This window comes from Rutidosis leptorrhynchoides, chromosome 4, assembly GCF_046630445.1.
Source record: "Rutidosis leptorrhynchoides isolate AG116_Rl617_1_P2 chromosome 4, CSIRO_AGI_Rlap_v1, whole genome shotgun sequence".
NCBI lineage: Eukaryota > Viridiplantae > Streptophyta > Magnoliopsida > Asterales > Asteraceae > Rutidosis > Rutidosis leptorrhynchoides.
Genome location: NC_092336.1, coordinates 628,992,818 through 629,006,923, shown reverse-complemented (window position 1 = coordinate 629,006,923; position 14,106 = coordinate 628,992,818). Strand labels below are relative to the sequence as shown.

Sequence of the window (14,106 nt, the reverse complement as noted above, 5' to 3'; positions counted from 1 at the left end):
TTTCCCGACAATTGCTTCCAATTCTAGCTCGGTCGTGAGAAACTCAAAGGTCGGGGTTCGTGGAACAATGTACATAAAATCCGAGGCCTCGAAGTCGACATGCTCTCGTATGTAGCTGAACAAACGCCTTGTGTCCCACCGTGAACGTTGAGGGACTCGAACGACATACATTTTGGATTGGAATACTTTTTTCAATCCTCGCTCAGCTTCCCAGCGTAATAAACATTTAACCGAACAATGCAATAATTCAATAGCCGTTGCATGTGTACATATAGAAAAGTGGGAATTAAATATATATAAAAAATACAATAGCCGTTGAATGTGCTCGCACAGGCGACTGGCCGAGGGCCGACGAGCCGAGGTGACGGGGTGGGGGAGTGGTGGAACGCGCGACGAGCCACCCGACGAGGTGGTGACTGAGGTCCACTCCCAACGCTCTAATAGACAGAAGGAGTAGTAGTATTTGATTCCTTTTACATTGCATCATATGTTCATATAATTTCCTAACTTCGGTTTATTAATTTAACTCTAACTACTACCTTGTTCAATTTTTTATTATCAAACCCGGGAAAAATTGCTAATGATTTACTATGCATTCATTATTAACTTGTGTTACAGCTCATGTGGTATTGACCTGAATCTCTTAACGAGAGGTTAGGAGTTCGACTCCCGTAGGGTGCAGCATTGCACACAAGGTTGTTCATTTACCCTTGAATTTCACTCAAGAGTGTCTTCCGCACATTGCGTTGCGGATGTAGTAGAGAAAAGGAGTTTTACCGTCCATGCTCTCCGATTGAGCCAGGTTGTCTCTGAGCAGCAGCTTTTGTGCGAGAGAAAAATGTGTGGGTGATTTAATCTCTGATCCCGAACAAATGTTAAAAAAAATGATTTATTCATTATTCAATTATTATACAAATTTGTTTACGTTTGACTAAAACTTCAAAACCGACTTGTAGTCTCCTAACACGGAGAGGGGTTTTAACATTTTTTTTCCCCACTTTCCACAACTTTTGCTATAAATATATAGACACCTACTGCCCCATAACCCCATCGAAACCTATTCATTCATCGCGTTCAGAGAGAGAGAGAGAGAGAGAGAGAGAGAGAGAGAACATTACATATATTCTAGAGAGAAAAAAAAGGGGGGGCGACCTGATAAAAATATATTTTCAAGAACACAAAAAACATGACAGGATTAAAGTCAAGTAGTATGGTTGTGTTTATGGTCATGATGGTTGCAGCCATGCAGATGCAAAGCTCTATGGCTCAAACTAGACATGTGGTCGGAGGACCCTTGGGCTGGACCATTCCTTCTAACGGTCCAGCCGCTTACAGCACATGGGCTTCTCAACAAACCTTCAGGGTTGGTGACGTTCTTGGTAAGTATTTTTAATCACAATACTTCAAAAAAATATATGTAAATATGCATCGATCTGTTTGATTGATGAGATAGTATTAGGTCATTAGCTAATTTACTGTACTCCGTGATTTGTTTTTCTTTTGACTAATTATTGTAATTGTATACGGAGTAATAATTAGCTAGGGATGTTTTGCATAATGGATCAATAATTTAAAGACAGTGATAATGAAATCTAATTTGGAATTTAGGATTTAAGATGCTAGCTTCAAGTTTTTATTTTAAATTTTTTTTTTTTTTTTTTTTTAGTGTCTGTATACAATTATTGGTAGTGTTATTGATATTGATATTGATATTGATTATTGATTGATTTCAGTGGATGTACTGTTGGTAATTTATACTCCTTTTTGCTTAATAGAGAATTAGAGAATCTTTAGGAAGCTAAAGCTTTATACTCCGTATAAAGTCAGTTTTTACCTGAAAAAATAAATAATAATAATTATATTTTGATAAAGTAAAGCTTTTTATTCACAGGCACAACAAACTTATTTTTAATACAACTTTATTTAGGTTTATTGTCGTTATAGATTACTTTATATTAGTTATATACTTGTTGATTTCTAGTCATCAGTAATATGTTACTCCGTATTATGTTTTGTTTAAGAAAAAAAAAGATATCGAAATTATGTATGCTAGTTATGGAGTATATGCTATACTTTAGAAACTACTCCGCATATTTTTCCGTACTCATTTAGTTGAAAACAATTTCAATAGAATAGATATGATGATATTTTTATTCAAATTTTTGATAAAATTCACTATATTTATATTTATGATCTTTTATTTATACGATATAAAATACGGAGTAATAGTGAATTGATGCGAGTGAATTTTTCAAAAACTTTAAAGAATTGTCTTGAACTTTGGAATAATTTGGAAAACAATGTCACATGCAAACAAACCTACCCCAATTATTAATTATCAATCAATTCAATAATACTAAAAATCAACAACGGTGTCATTTTTTCTAGATATCGTGGGATTTTATATATCTAATCACCTTAAATTGTCTTTGATTGTCCCAATTTGACTATAACTAATTATAAATTCCATTATCATAATTACTAATTTATTACTTTTTTATTTTTTTGTAGTTTTTAACTTCACCACCGGTAACCACAATGTGGCGGAAGTTTCACAAGCGGCGTACGGTCCTTGCACGAGCACTAACCCTATCTCCATGACCACAACTGGACCCGCCTCCATCACTTTAACCACGGCCGGCACCCACTACTACATATGTACTGTCGGAGGACATTGTCAAATTGGTCAAAAATTAACTGTCAACGTTGTCGGCGCAGCCACAGCACCCACCACTCCACCAGCCGCTGCCCCCACCACCCCACCTCCTACTGCCGCCCCCACCCCAACTCCAACACCAGTATCACCGCCAACCGTCACCCCAACACCTTCCCCTGCCCCATCCACCACTACCCCAACACCATCACCCACTTCATCTCTTGCACCATCGCCGGAAGCCGCCAGCCCACCGTCACCGATCACGTCTGGCCCATCTCCGTCAGGTAGTACCACTCCATCTCCCGCAGGAGACACCACTCCTACTCCACCATCACCCAGTGCCGCCAGCAGATCTTTCACCACCGTTGTTCCGGCTGCACTTATGGTGGCAGCTTTAGTTTTCTTTTACTAGTTAATTAATATAATATTAATCTTGTTAATTATTTTTTCATGATTATTATTAGTTGGAGAGATAATTACGTGGTTGTGAGTGATTGATTTCTACAGGATTTGTTTTCATGTTTGTAAGGATTTTTAATTTTATTTTCTTTACATTATTCGTATCCAATAAATCTACCTTTTTCATGCTTTATAACTTTTGGTTTTATTCTATTCGAAAGTATAAAACCTAAAGGTATAAAGAATTTATTCTAAATTGATCATTTTCGCATATTTCACAGCTAAGTAAGTTTGTTTTAGTTAAACTTCATAAAGTTTCAAGATTCTCCCCCCTTTAATTTTCTTGTATATTGTGATTTATTGATTGATAAAACTAACATAAAGTTCTACTGGCATCATGAAATTTGAGGACTAAAATTTTACCCACCAAGGTAAAGTACTTAAAATGGTTAATAGATATTTGGTTACTTTAATATGCCAACAGCCAAACATTTTAACTTGTTTATAATTTCTTCGATTGAATTACTAAATATCGCTGTAAGTTACCTAAATCTCCCACTTTCGATTTCTTTATGAACTATTTAGATCTGGTGTATTGTGTTGGTGGAATAAAATCAAGTTCCATTATGGAGTGAAATGGTTTGGATTTAAATTCCTACAATAATGCGTCCCGAGTCGGATACTTTCTTTCATGTGTCAACTTAAGTCACGCGACAATGTGATTTATAGTGTTTTTACGACATTAAATAATACAATATAAGTAAACATTTATATACAATATATAGTAGCATACATATTGACTTGGGCGCATTTAGAGCATGATGGGTAGGGTCTTATGACGTCACTAATGTAGTAATGCTAATGTGGAAATTTTTTTATTGAATGTATATTTTAAATTGTATAGCAAATCACTAAATTTAACGATAGGATTTCATATATTTTTATAATTTATGATTTTTAAGGTAAACAACTACTAAAGTAACTTTCAAATATAATTAGCTTTGAATTTTTTTTTAGACCCGTTGAATTTTCATCCTGAATTCGTCATTAGTGAGTATATATTAACTTTCTATTATATTATATTATAACTATATACTAATTAACAAAGTTTACAAAAAGTAAGTGAACAGTAACTTTTTTTAACGTTTTAACGACTTGTACATCTCACATACACAGTTGTCCCCACAAGGGTAGTACTGTGCTACAGTAGTTTTTTTATTTATTTTTCCTCCTCATTCTCCTCTAAAATTTTTTACTAATGGCATGTACAAAAACGTTGTCCCCATTTTTTTAAAACTAATTTTCATCAAAATTACTACTATATACTAATTACTTTACTACTACATACTAATTGACATACGTTGGGAACAGTAATTGACTAGTAACCATTCTTACACTTTATCGATTTGTACGTTGCGTATAAACAACTATACTCACAATGCACAATACTGTGTTATAATGTTTTTTCTTTTTAAAAAAAAACCCTCCTCATTCTCCTCTACAAACTTTACTAAATGACTGTACAGAAACGTTGCTCCCAATTTTTTTAAACTAATTTTTATCAAAAAAACATTATGCTTACTTCTTATTTTGTTATTTTTACCATTCTTTTTCTCTACATTTTTTCCTAAACATTGCCAAAAAAAATCTTTACACGATGGCGCGTCATCCCGTGCAGCCTAACACTAGTTTCTAATTAAAGATCAATTTGGAGTTACCATATTGAGATTTAAACATATTAAGTGGATGTCGTTTCCCTTTTCACCTTTAGTCATCTTCCATCTTCGTCAAATTATTAAACAATGATAAAGTAAACTTTCCCAAAAGCATGTAAATTATTGCTTTGTTTTTAAAGTTGTCCACATCGTTATATTCAAACATAGAGTAGTATATTCTTTAATTTACGTAGATTTTTTAATTGCTTTGCGAACAGATTAATTCCAGAACGACTAGCCCAAAATCACCACAGTTAAATCTCCGTGACCACGAGAGACTCTTATTGCTTAACGCATTCAACCTTATAATCTCTCGGAGCTTTATTCTTATTTGAGATGACAAATACATGCTTGAGCGTCTCTTGATATTTAATTTAATGTTTTTTAGAAAGACAATGCATCAAACTCTAGTTAGTACCAAAGAGCCAATGGCTTGGCGGTATCGAGGTCACACGTACAACCTTGCAGTTGAGGGTTCGAGTCCTGTTTGGGACATATCATGGTGTATATATTCATGTTAGTATTAGACCATTCCCAACGGGTAGTGATGGGGGATGTCATCAAACCCGTCATGGGAGGGCGCCGATGGCAATGGTGCCGCCCTCGGCCGCCCTCCACCGCCCTCGGCCTCATCGCCCTGCTGCAAATCATGGATACGCACAAGTGAGCACGAGTGTCTTGAAGAATATGGGTCCTTTTTTCTTTTTTATTGTTTTAATTTGTTATTTGGCATATGAATATTTGTGTTTGCATCTGAATATTTGTAGAATGAAGAACATGTTGAAGATGAAGAAAAAGTATAAAGTGTTTGTTTATCACCAAAATGTACACAGTGTTTGTGGTGTACAGAGTGTTTGTGGTGTAGAGATACACACGTTTATATTTTATTTTTAAATTAAAAATATTAAATATTAAATATTAAATATAATAACAATAATTATAATTAATAATAATAATAATAATAATAATAATAATAATATAAAATAATAAATAAAAGTTGAGGAAGTATGTCATGGTTGACAATGGTGTGTTATGAGAGTGTTATGGGAGGAAGTGATGAGGAAGGAGGAGAGAGAAAGCTGATGCGGCGCTGAGGAAATGCCTATGACGGCGTCATGGTTGGGATTGGTCTTAGGTGGGTGAGTGAGTTTGCCTTAAAAAAAAATAAAAAAATAAAAAAATAAAATAAAATCAAATCTAGTTAGTGGGATCAAACTTGGATCTCCTTCACGGGTGGATTTACTTTGGTACCCCCGAGCTACTATTGAAATAAGCAATCTAGTGAAAAAAATATTTGGACTTTAACTAGAGTAAAACCGACCCTCTGGCGGCCCACATAGACTTTAACTAGTGACATCACTGAATAGAGTAAAAATTTTTATGTCACACCATTTGATAATGTAAATTTTTTTGAGTCTTTAACTATTGATACTCGTGACTACGATTTCTAAATTGGCCATTGGTCTCCTTAATTGATTTCCAAACATCTAATCAATAGGTCAACCATTGAAATTCTCTTGATATTTAATAATCGATCAACTGGACCATCACTAAAGTAAACAACTAAAAGATGTCGAGCTCGATAAACTAACGATATAAATTGCTAACGGTCCATAAGCATGGGCCCGGAATTGTTTATTTGGGTCATCCAATTTGAATCTACCAGGTGTATAAGCTCTTTTATTATTTGAAAATGGCCATTAAGGAAGGTACAAAGAAGCACAATATTGTGGAATTATGGTCCAATTTTGGAATACTTTTTAACAATATAAACTCAAAATGGTGCATTTGTCAATTCCACTCCAAGAAAAAGGGCTACTTTTGTGTAGGGTTGAATGTTTCTTCTACTTCTAGAACTTTGAGATTTATGTAAAATTTTATGAAATTTAACCATTCCTTTTTATTTTTATAGCCTACCAATGATTTTATGTCCAGCTTCTCTTTAATCCCCAACTATCTTAATTGACCGAGTCCAAGATAAAAATCTAATCTTTAGGCTTTTGGGGGTTGGTTTTATTAAACAAAAAGGAAAAATTACGCCGTTGCTACCTGTAGTTTGTTCACAATTTCATCACAACACCTAATGTAACACCCTAGTTATTATCGTACAGAAGTGTATATAGTGTACATAAAGCGAGGGGAACTGTGTGTAATTAAACTGTGATCAGAATCTGTTCAGACCATAGTGCGCGCCGCGCACCCTTAAAGGAGCGCGCCGCGCACCACTACTGTAGCCGGGTTCTTTTTCTTTTAATCAGATATTTTGGAAGGGTATTGAGGTAATTTCACTTGGGGACGAGTTAAGGTCACAGATCAGTGGTTTGGGTGAGTCATAACTCCAATTTCAACAACCATTTTCATCCTACTTTAATTCTAGTAAGAGAAACCCAAAATTTAGAGAGAGAAAGCTCAAGTAAAGGAAGAAGGAGCTAGTTTCGGGTCTTAGCTTGGGTTATAAAGTTGTTCATCTCCTCGTTAGCTACAATTTGGTTGTGTTGGTAAGTTCTAATTTTGATTTCCTTGATTTAATTTGTTTAAAGGTTAGAACTTGGGTTAGTGATGAACACAAAACCCATTAATGGTGATTTTGGGGGTTTTGGGTAAGATTGAGTCATTAGGACTCAAGGATGACTAACCTAGGGTTTCAAGGTAATAATTGGTGTTATTGAGTCTATAATGGTTAGTTATTCACTAGCTTACTTGTGTTGTTAATAAAATTGGTTCTAGGGTTCATGGTGGACTTGAAATGGGTCAAATGGGTAGGTTTGACCTAGTGGGTTAAATTATGTATGAAAACACCCTATTTATGTGTTGATGGAAGTCTTAGAACCTTAATCGCTAGCTTTTAATGATTAGTTGGGAGTATTGACCTCTAATGAGTGTTTATAGTGCAAATGGGTCATAAATACACTAGTGGGTCTAGTTGGTGGAAAGTCCAACTTATTATGTGAATTAATTGAGAATTAATTGTGTTAGGTGACTCGCTTTGAAGTTACAAGTGTTATTGGAAATCTCGCCAAGTCGACAAGGTGAGTGGAATGATTATACATTTGTGTATATAATGTATCTATTTGTAGGGCGGGGAAGGGGCCGGGGTATATGTTGTTTATACCACCAAGAGTTAGTGATATATTTCGTTGTACACTAATGATGGATATTTCGTTGTCCAAATTGCCCAAGAGTTAGTGATATATTTCGTTGTACACTAACGATTGCTTGAACGGATATTTCGTTGTCCGTGTCACCTCGGGGTTAGTGATATATTTCGTTGTACACTAACGGTTGTTATGAACACCGATGGGAAATTCGAAGTACCATTCCCTTGTGTGTTGGTTAACCTTAATTATGCGTTGTATTGTAGTATATTATATCATTCGGGTTATATATATGCTATTGTGGTGCTAGCTTGTGATCTTGAAGGGTTTAGAGTTATACTTGCGATGGTATGCTATGTAAATTGCTAGCGTGTATGAGGTAATTGTGTAAGTGGTTGCATGTAGGTGTATTATATATGTATATGTATAATTATTGCATTCACTAAGCGTTAGCTTACCCTCTCGTTGTTTACCTTTTTAGGATCCGGCTTGGTTAAAGGAAAAGGTATTCGCTTGGACTAGTGGCGCCTCGGGGGTTTTAGCTTTTTGGAAGTTCGACCAAGATTTGGGTAGTTTAACCCCAAACACCATGCTCTAGTGACGTTTGGCAATTAAACTTTTTTGTGGTCGAAACTCGTATTTCGTACTTAATGGCATTTTGGGCATATGTGGGCCCCGCAATGTAAAACTCGTTTTATCATTGATTCGTGCTTGTTTTACTTATACTAATATGATGTGAAAAGCATTTCGCCTAAAAATGATGGGAAGTGTTAGATCTTTTTACGAAAATGGTACATTTTGGACAGCGGGCTGCCAGGCCCTATGCGCGCCGCGCACCCAGCCTGGGCAGGCCTGCTTCGAATTTTTTTTTTATTTCGCAGTTTTGGTTGGTTAACGGGTTGGGTCGTTACAAGTGGTATCAGAGCATGGTCTAAGGGATTTAGGTGACTTGAGATAGGCGCCTAGACTTAGACTTTTGTGTTGTGGAATTATATGCGGGACTTGTAGGACTACGGGTCAGTGCGGGGTTTGGCTAGTTCTTTGATGCATAAGTGGACAACTATGCTATGTTATGATGTTACTAATCGTGTGATATCGTTTTGAACATCGTGCAAGATGATTGTGATACGTTTGAGCATGGCACGGCATGTGAGCGTAATAGTGAGTCGCGACCACTATTACGGTTGCAAGTCAAGTCAAGCAAGGATGTGCGACAAGTATCGAGCTAGATGTGGTGTGTGTGCGGTCATATGCATAGGTATATATGTGTATTAAATTGTTGGTGATGTCTAATCCGTTTTTAATCTTTAGAATGAAGACGAGAAAAGGAACGAATACGAATGGCAATGGTGGTCCCTCTCATGTAGAGGAAGATGAGATGACTACCAAGATCGAGACCGCTTTAGAAAACTATGTTTCGGTTTTCTCACGAAGGGTTAAACAAATATTCGAAGAGTCGGTTTCGGAACAAATTGTTGATATGATTCAAGAACGGATGACTAATGCCGTTAAAGAAGAAGTTGAAAAGAGGTTTCCTAGACCTCAAAATGTGGGCGAGTTGGAGTTTAGCTATAAGAACTTCTTGGCAACTAAGCCTCCTCACTTTCACGGGGATCCCGACCCCATGAAAAGTGCGGCTTGGATCTCCGATGTTGAAGGTTGTTTTCGCACGACCGAGTGCCCACCCGAGAAGAAGACTAGACTTGCTACTAGTTTGTTGAGGGGTCATGCTAAAGATTGGCTCGATGGTAAAATTGATATGGTGGGTGATGCGGCTTTTGTAGGGTTATCTTGGGCGGATTTCAAGAAAGAGTTTTTCCTTGAATATCGTACGCAAGCGGATCTTTCCAAATTACGCAACGAGTTAAGGAACATGCGTCAAGGGTCTTTGGACCTAAACACTCTCAAAACCAACTTTCTCGCTAAGGCACGTTTTTGCCCCGAGTATGCGGGAAATGATCAAATGCTAATGGAAGACTTTCATGCAACCCTTAGAGATGATTTGAAGGGTAAAATTAGTATCGGTCATATTGAGACTTTTGCTAAGCTTTTGGCGGTGACGAAGGGGTTTGAAGCGCAAGCTCCGAGTCCGGTTAGTTATGCGCCAAGTAAAAGAAAGTTTGAAGCTTCTAGTTTTTCGAACAAGAAGAGTAAAGGAGTATCCGAAAGTGTTGGTAGCGTGAAGAAGGGTGCTCCTAGTGTTCACGTGACCACATGTTACAATTGTGGGCAAAAAGGTCACTACTCTCGTGATTGCCCAAAACCGCGTACTAATGTGATCACATGTTTTAATTGTCTACAAGAAGGGCACCGAAAGTCGGAGTGTCCCGAACTACGAAATGATCAAGTTAAGAGAATAGAGAAAGCGGCGGGGTCGGCTAGGGGACGTAATTATTTGATGACCAATGACGAAGCCAAGCAATCCAATGAAGTCGTTTCAGGTACTTTCATGGTTAACTCTAATCCGGCAAGGATTCTATTTGATAGTGGTGCAAATTTATCGTTTGTGTCTCCAAAATTTGTGCCTGAACTTAATAAACCGTTAGCTAAGTTAAGTCGTCCAGTAGAAGTCGAAATAGCGGATGGCAAGACGGTGCTAGTGGTTGATGTGTGTAAGAATTGTAATGTTCTGTTTGGTTCCAAGAACTTTAATATTGATCTCATTCCGATGACGTTGGGTGATTTTGATATCGTGGTTGGTATGGATTGGCTCGATCATAATAGAGCCGATATTGCGTGCTGTGATGACCCGAAAATTTCTGACCAAATTTAAACTTTATCTTTAAATGATTTAATGTTTTCGACACGATAAGCAAAGTCTATGAAGTTGAATCTTAAAATTTTAGAACTGTTTCATGTATTAAATTACATTTGACTGCTCTCGACGATTCATGAACAATTATATGTATGTATATATATATATGTACAAGTAAAAACGACTTTCCTACCGTAAAACACTATTTGCTACAGTAAAATGACTTTCCTACCGTAAAACACTATTTGCTACAGTAAAACACTATTTGCTACAGTGAAACCGTATTTTGCTACAGTGCTACAGTGAAAACGACTTTGCTACAGTGATTTGCTACAGTAAACACTATTTGCTATAGTAAAACACTATTTGCTACAGTAACACTATTTACTATAGTAAAACACTATTTGCTATAGTAAAACACTATTTGCTACAGTAAAAACACTATTTGCTACAGTAAACACTATTTGATGTCGACGAACTAGCAAACAAAAACAGGATAAGGCGGCCATGCGATCGCATGGCAAAAACACTGAAAACTAATGCGATCGCATGAGGTACTGTAGCAGGCCACATACTATAAAAGCTCGATTCATTCCTCTGTATTATTATTTTTTTATATTATTATTATTATTATTATTATTATTATTATTATTATTATTATTATTATTATTATTATTATTATTATTATTATTATTATTATTATTATTATTATTATTATTATTATTATTATTAAGATTAATATTATTATTATTAATCTTATTATAATATTATTATTCGTAGTATATGTACCTAAAATACTACGACGAGGTTATGAGCGTGTCACCTTCAAAATGGGTTTTTGAGCGGGATAGAGCTAAGGAAATTATGGGTTATTGTCAAGGAGGTTATGGGTAATGTTCGAGGGTATATTTGTGAATCAAATCTAGTGTTTATCATCTCTGTTGCGTCTACGTACTTTCCTACAATATTGAATCTCAATATTGATACGTAAGCACTCATATTTTATCTTTTATACATTAATTGTGTATCCATGTCTAGTGCTCGAGTATATATATTTATGCATGCTTGTATGCTAAATTTTGTCGTTAAACAGTTATGATGAATCACGAAGTAAATACATATATTACTGGTAAAAGGTATATGATATACATGTTTTTGGAAAGCTAGCGAAAAATCAATAACTTTTCATTTAGATATCGAATAATTTCGATGAACGGATTAAAAGATATGATCAATTGAATTATGATTAACGTTAATTGAAATTGCTTTTGAATCTACAATTAAGATTTAAACAACTTGTTTACGAGATTGATAAATTGGATTTTTGAATATTACCAACCGAGTAAATGAATCCTTATATAAGGTATGTCTCGTTTTGTTGAACTATTGTCAAAATTGACTTTTTGAAACGACTTTGGATAACTTTTGTATGTTGATCTCGGGCATTAGGATTGTTATACACTATGACCTGACCTAGCTTGATAGACATTTATTGACCAACATATGTTCTCTAGGTTGAGATCTAAGGTTATTTGATATTCCGAGTTTCGGTCACGTTTTGGTGAACAACTTTATGTGCTGCTAAGGTGAGTTTCATTTGCTCCCTTTTTAATTACTTTTGCAATCTATATTTTTGGGCTGAGAATACATGCACTTTATTTTAAACACAATGGACACAAGTACATACTAAATTCTATACTGAGTTTGAACCGAAAATCCCTTAGCTTTGGTAACTAGTAACTGCCGGTTATAAGAACTGGTGGGCGCGAGTAGTAGTATATGGATCCATAGGGCTTGATATCCCCGTCCGAGCTAGAGCACTAGCCTTTTAACGGACGTATGCTATTTGAGAAGCGTACACGTTGGTTTGCGTGTATTATTAAGATGATTATACAAAGGGTATAAAATATATATACGTTAAGTTTAGTTACCAGGGTGCTCAATTTCGTAGAATATTTTGATAAACGTTTCTGGATGAAACAACTGAAATCTTGTGATCCATCTTTATACACAGATTATGCGAAACATTAAAACTATGAACTCACCAACCTTTGTGTTGACACTTGTTAGCATGTTTATTCTCAGGTTTCCTAGAAGTCTTCCGCTGTTGCTTATATGTTAGACAAGCTATGTGCATGGAGTCTTACATGACATACTTTTCAAGGAAACATTGCATTCACCAAATTATCACCATGTATCTTATTTTGACTGCATTGTCAACGGAAGTACTATTGTAAACTATTATTTACGGTGATTGTCTATATGTAGAAATCATCAGATGTCGAAAACCTTCGATTTAAATATTCATTTATGGTGTGCCTTTTCAAAATAATGCAATGTTTACAAAACGTATCATATAGAGGTCAAATACCTCACAATGAAATCAATGAATGACGTATTGTCCATATGGATTTGGAGCGATCGTCACACGTGCCATGAAAAATCTATTCGTGTGAAGACCCCAAGTGGGGGAGAGTTAATTATTCATGGTGATAAACGAAGGAGACCGGTGCCGATATGCACTTTTGCACGGGCACGTCGTCTCGTTGTTACCGGTGGCATGGCTTTCCTTGCTCATGTTTTTGATACTCATGATGAGCCACCACCTATTCGTGAAATTCCGGTGGTAAGTGAATTTGAAGATGTTTTTCCGGATGAGTTACCGGGTGTTCCGGCGGAAAGACAAGTCGAATTTCGCATTGAGTTGGTTCCGGGAGCTACTCCCATTGCTAAAACTCCTTATCGTTTAGCACCAACGGAAATGCAAGAATTGTTAAATCAAATTCAAGAGTTACTTGAGAAGGGTTTTATTCGACCGAGTGCTTCGCCATGGGGTGCTCCGGTCTTGTTCGTCAAGAAGAAAGATGGTAGTATGCGTATGTGCATCGACTATCGGGAGTTAAATAAAGTGACGATCAAAAATCGTTATCCGTTGCCTAGGATTGACGATTTATTCGACCAACTTCAAGGCGCTACGTACTTCTCAAAAATTGACCTACGGTCCGGCTATCATCAAATGCGAGTCCGTGAGGAAGATATCGAGAAAACGGCCTTTCGTACTCGTTATGGGCATTTCGAATTTGTGGTTATGCCTTTCAGTCTTACGAATGCACCGACGGCGTTCATGGATCTTATGAACCGAGTGTGCCAACCTATGTTGGACAAGTCGGTAATTGTGTTCATTGACGATATTCTTGTCTATTCTAAGAGCATGACGGAGCATGAACACCACTTGTGTGAAGTATTGAAGACGTTGAGAAGAGAGACGTTGTATGCTAAATTCTCAAAATGTGAATTTTGGCTAAGGGAGGTTCAATTCCTTGGCCATATTGTGAACAAGAATGGTATTCAAGTGGATCCGGGGAAGATAGAGACGGTAAAGGATTGGGGACGACCGACTACGCCTACGGAAATCCGAAGTTTTCTCGGATTGGCCGGTTACTATCGTCGGTTTATCCAAGACTTTTCTAAAATTGCTTCTCCATT

At 36.4% G+C, this 14,106-nt stretch overlaps 1 protein-coding gene across 1 annotated transcript; it reads left to right on the top strand.

Annotated features, from left to right (window-relative positions):
* The first annotated feature begins 1,085 nt into the window (after positions 1–1,085).
* Positions 1,086–3,175, top strand: LOC139904207 (blue copper protein 1a-like). The gene is made up of 2 exons (XM_071886142.1): positions 1,086–1,379; positions 2,512–3,175. The coding sequence occupies exons 1-2, from the start codon at positions 1,187–1,189 to the stop codon at positions 3,066–3,068; spliced, it is 750 nt and encodes a 249-aa protein (XP_071742243.1). The 5' UTR covers positions 1,086–1,186; the 3' UTR covers positions 3,069–3,175.
* Positions 3,176–14,106: the final 10,931 nt, after the last annotated feature.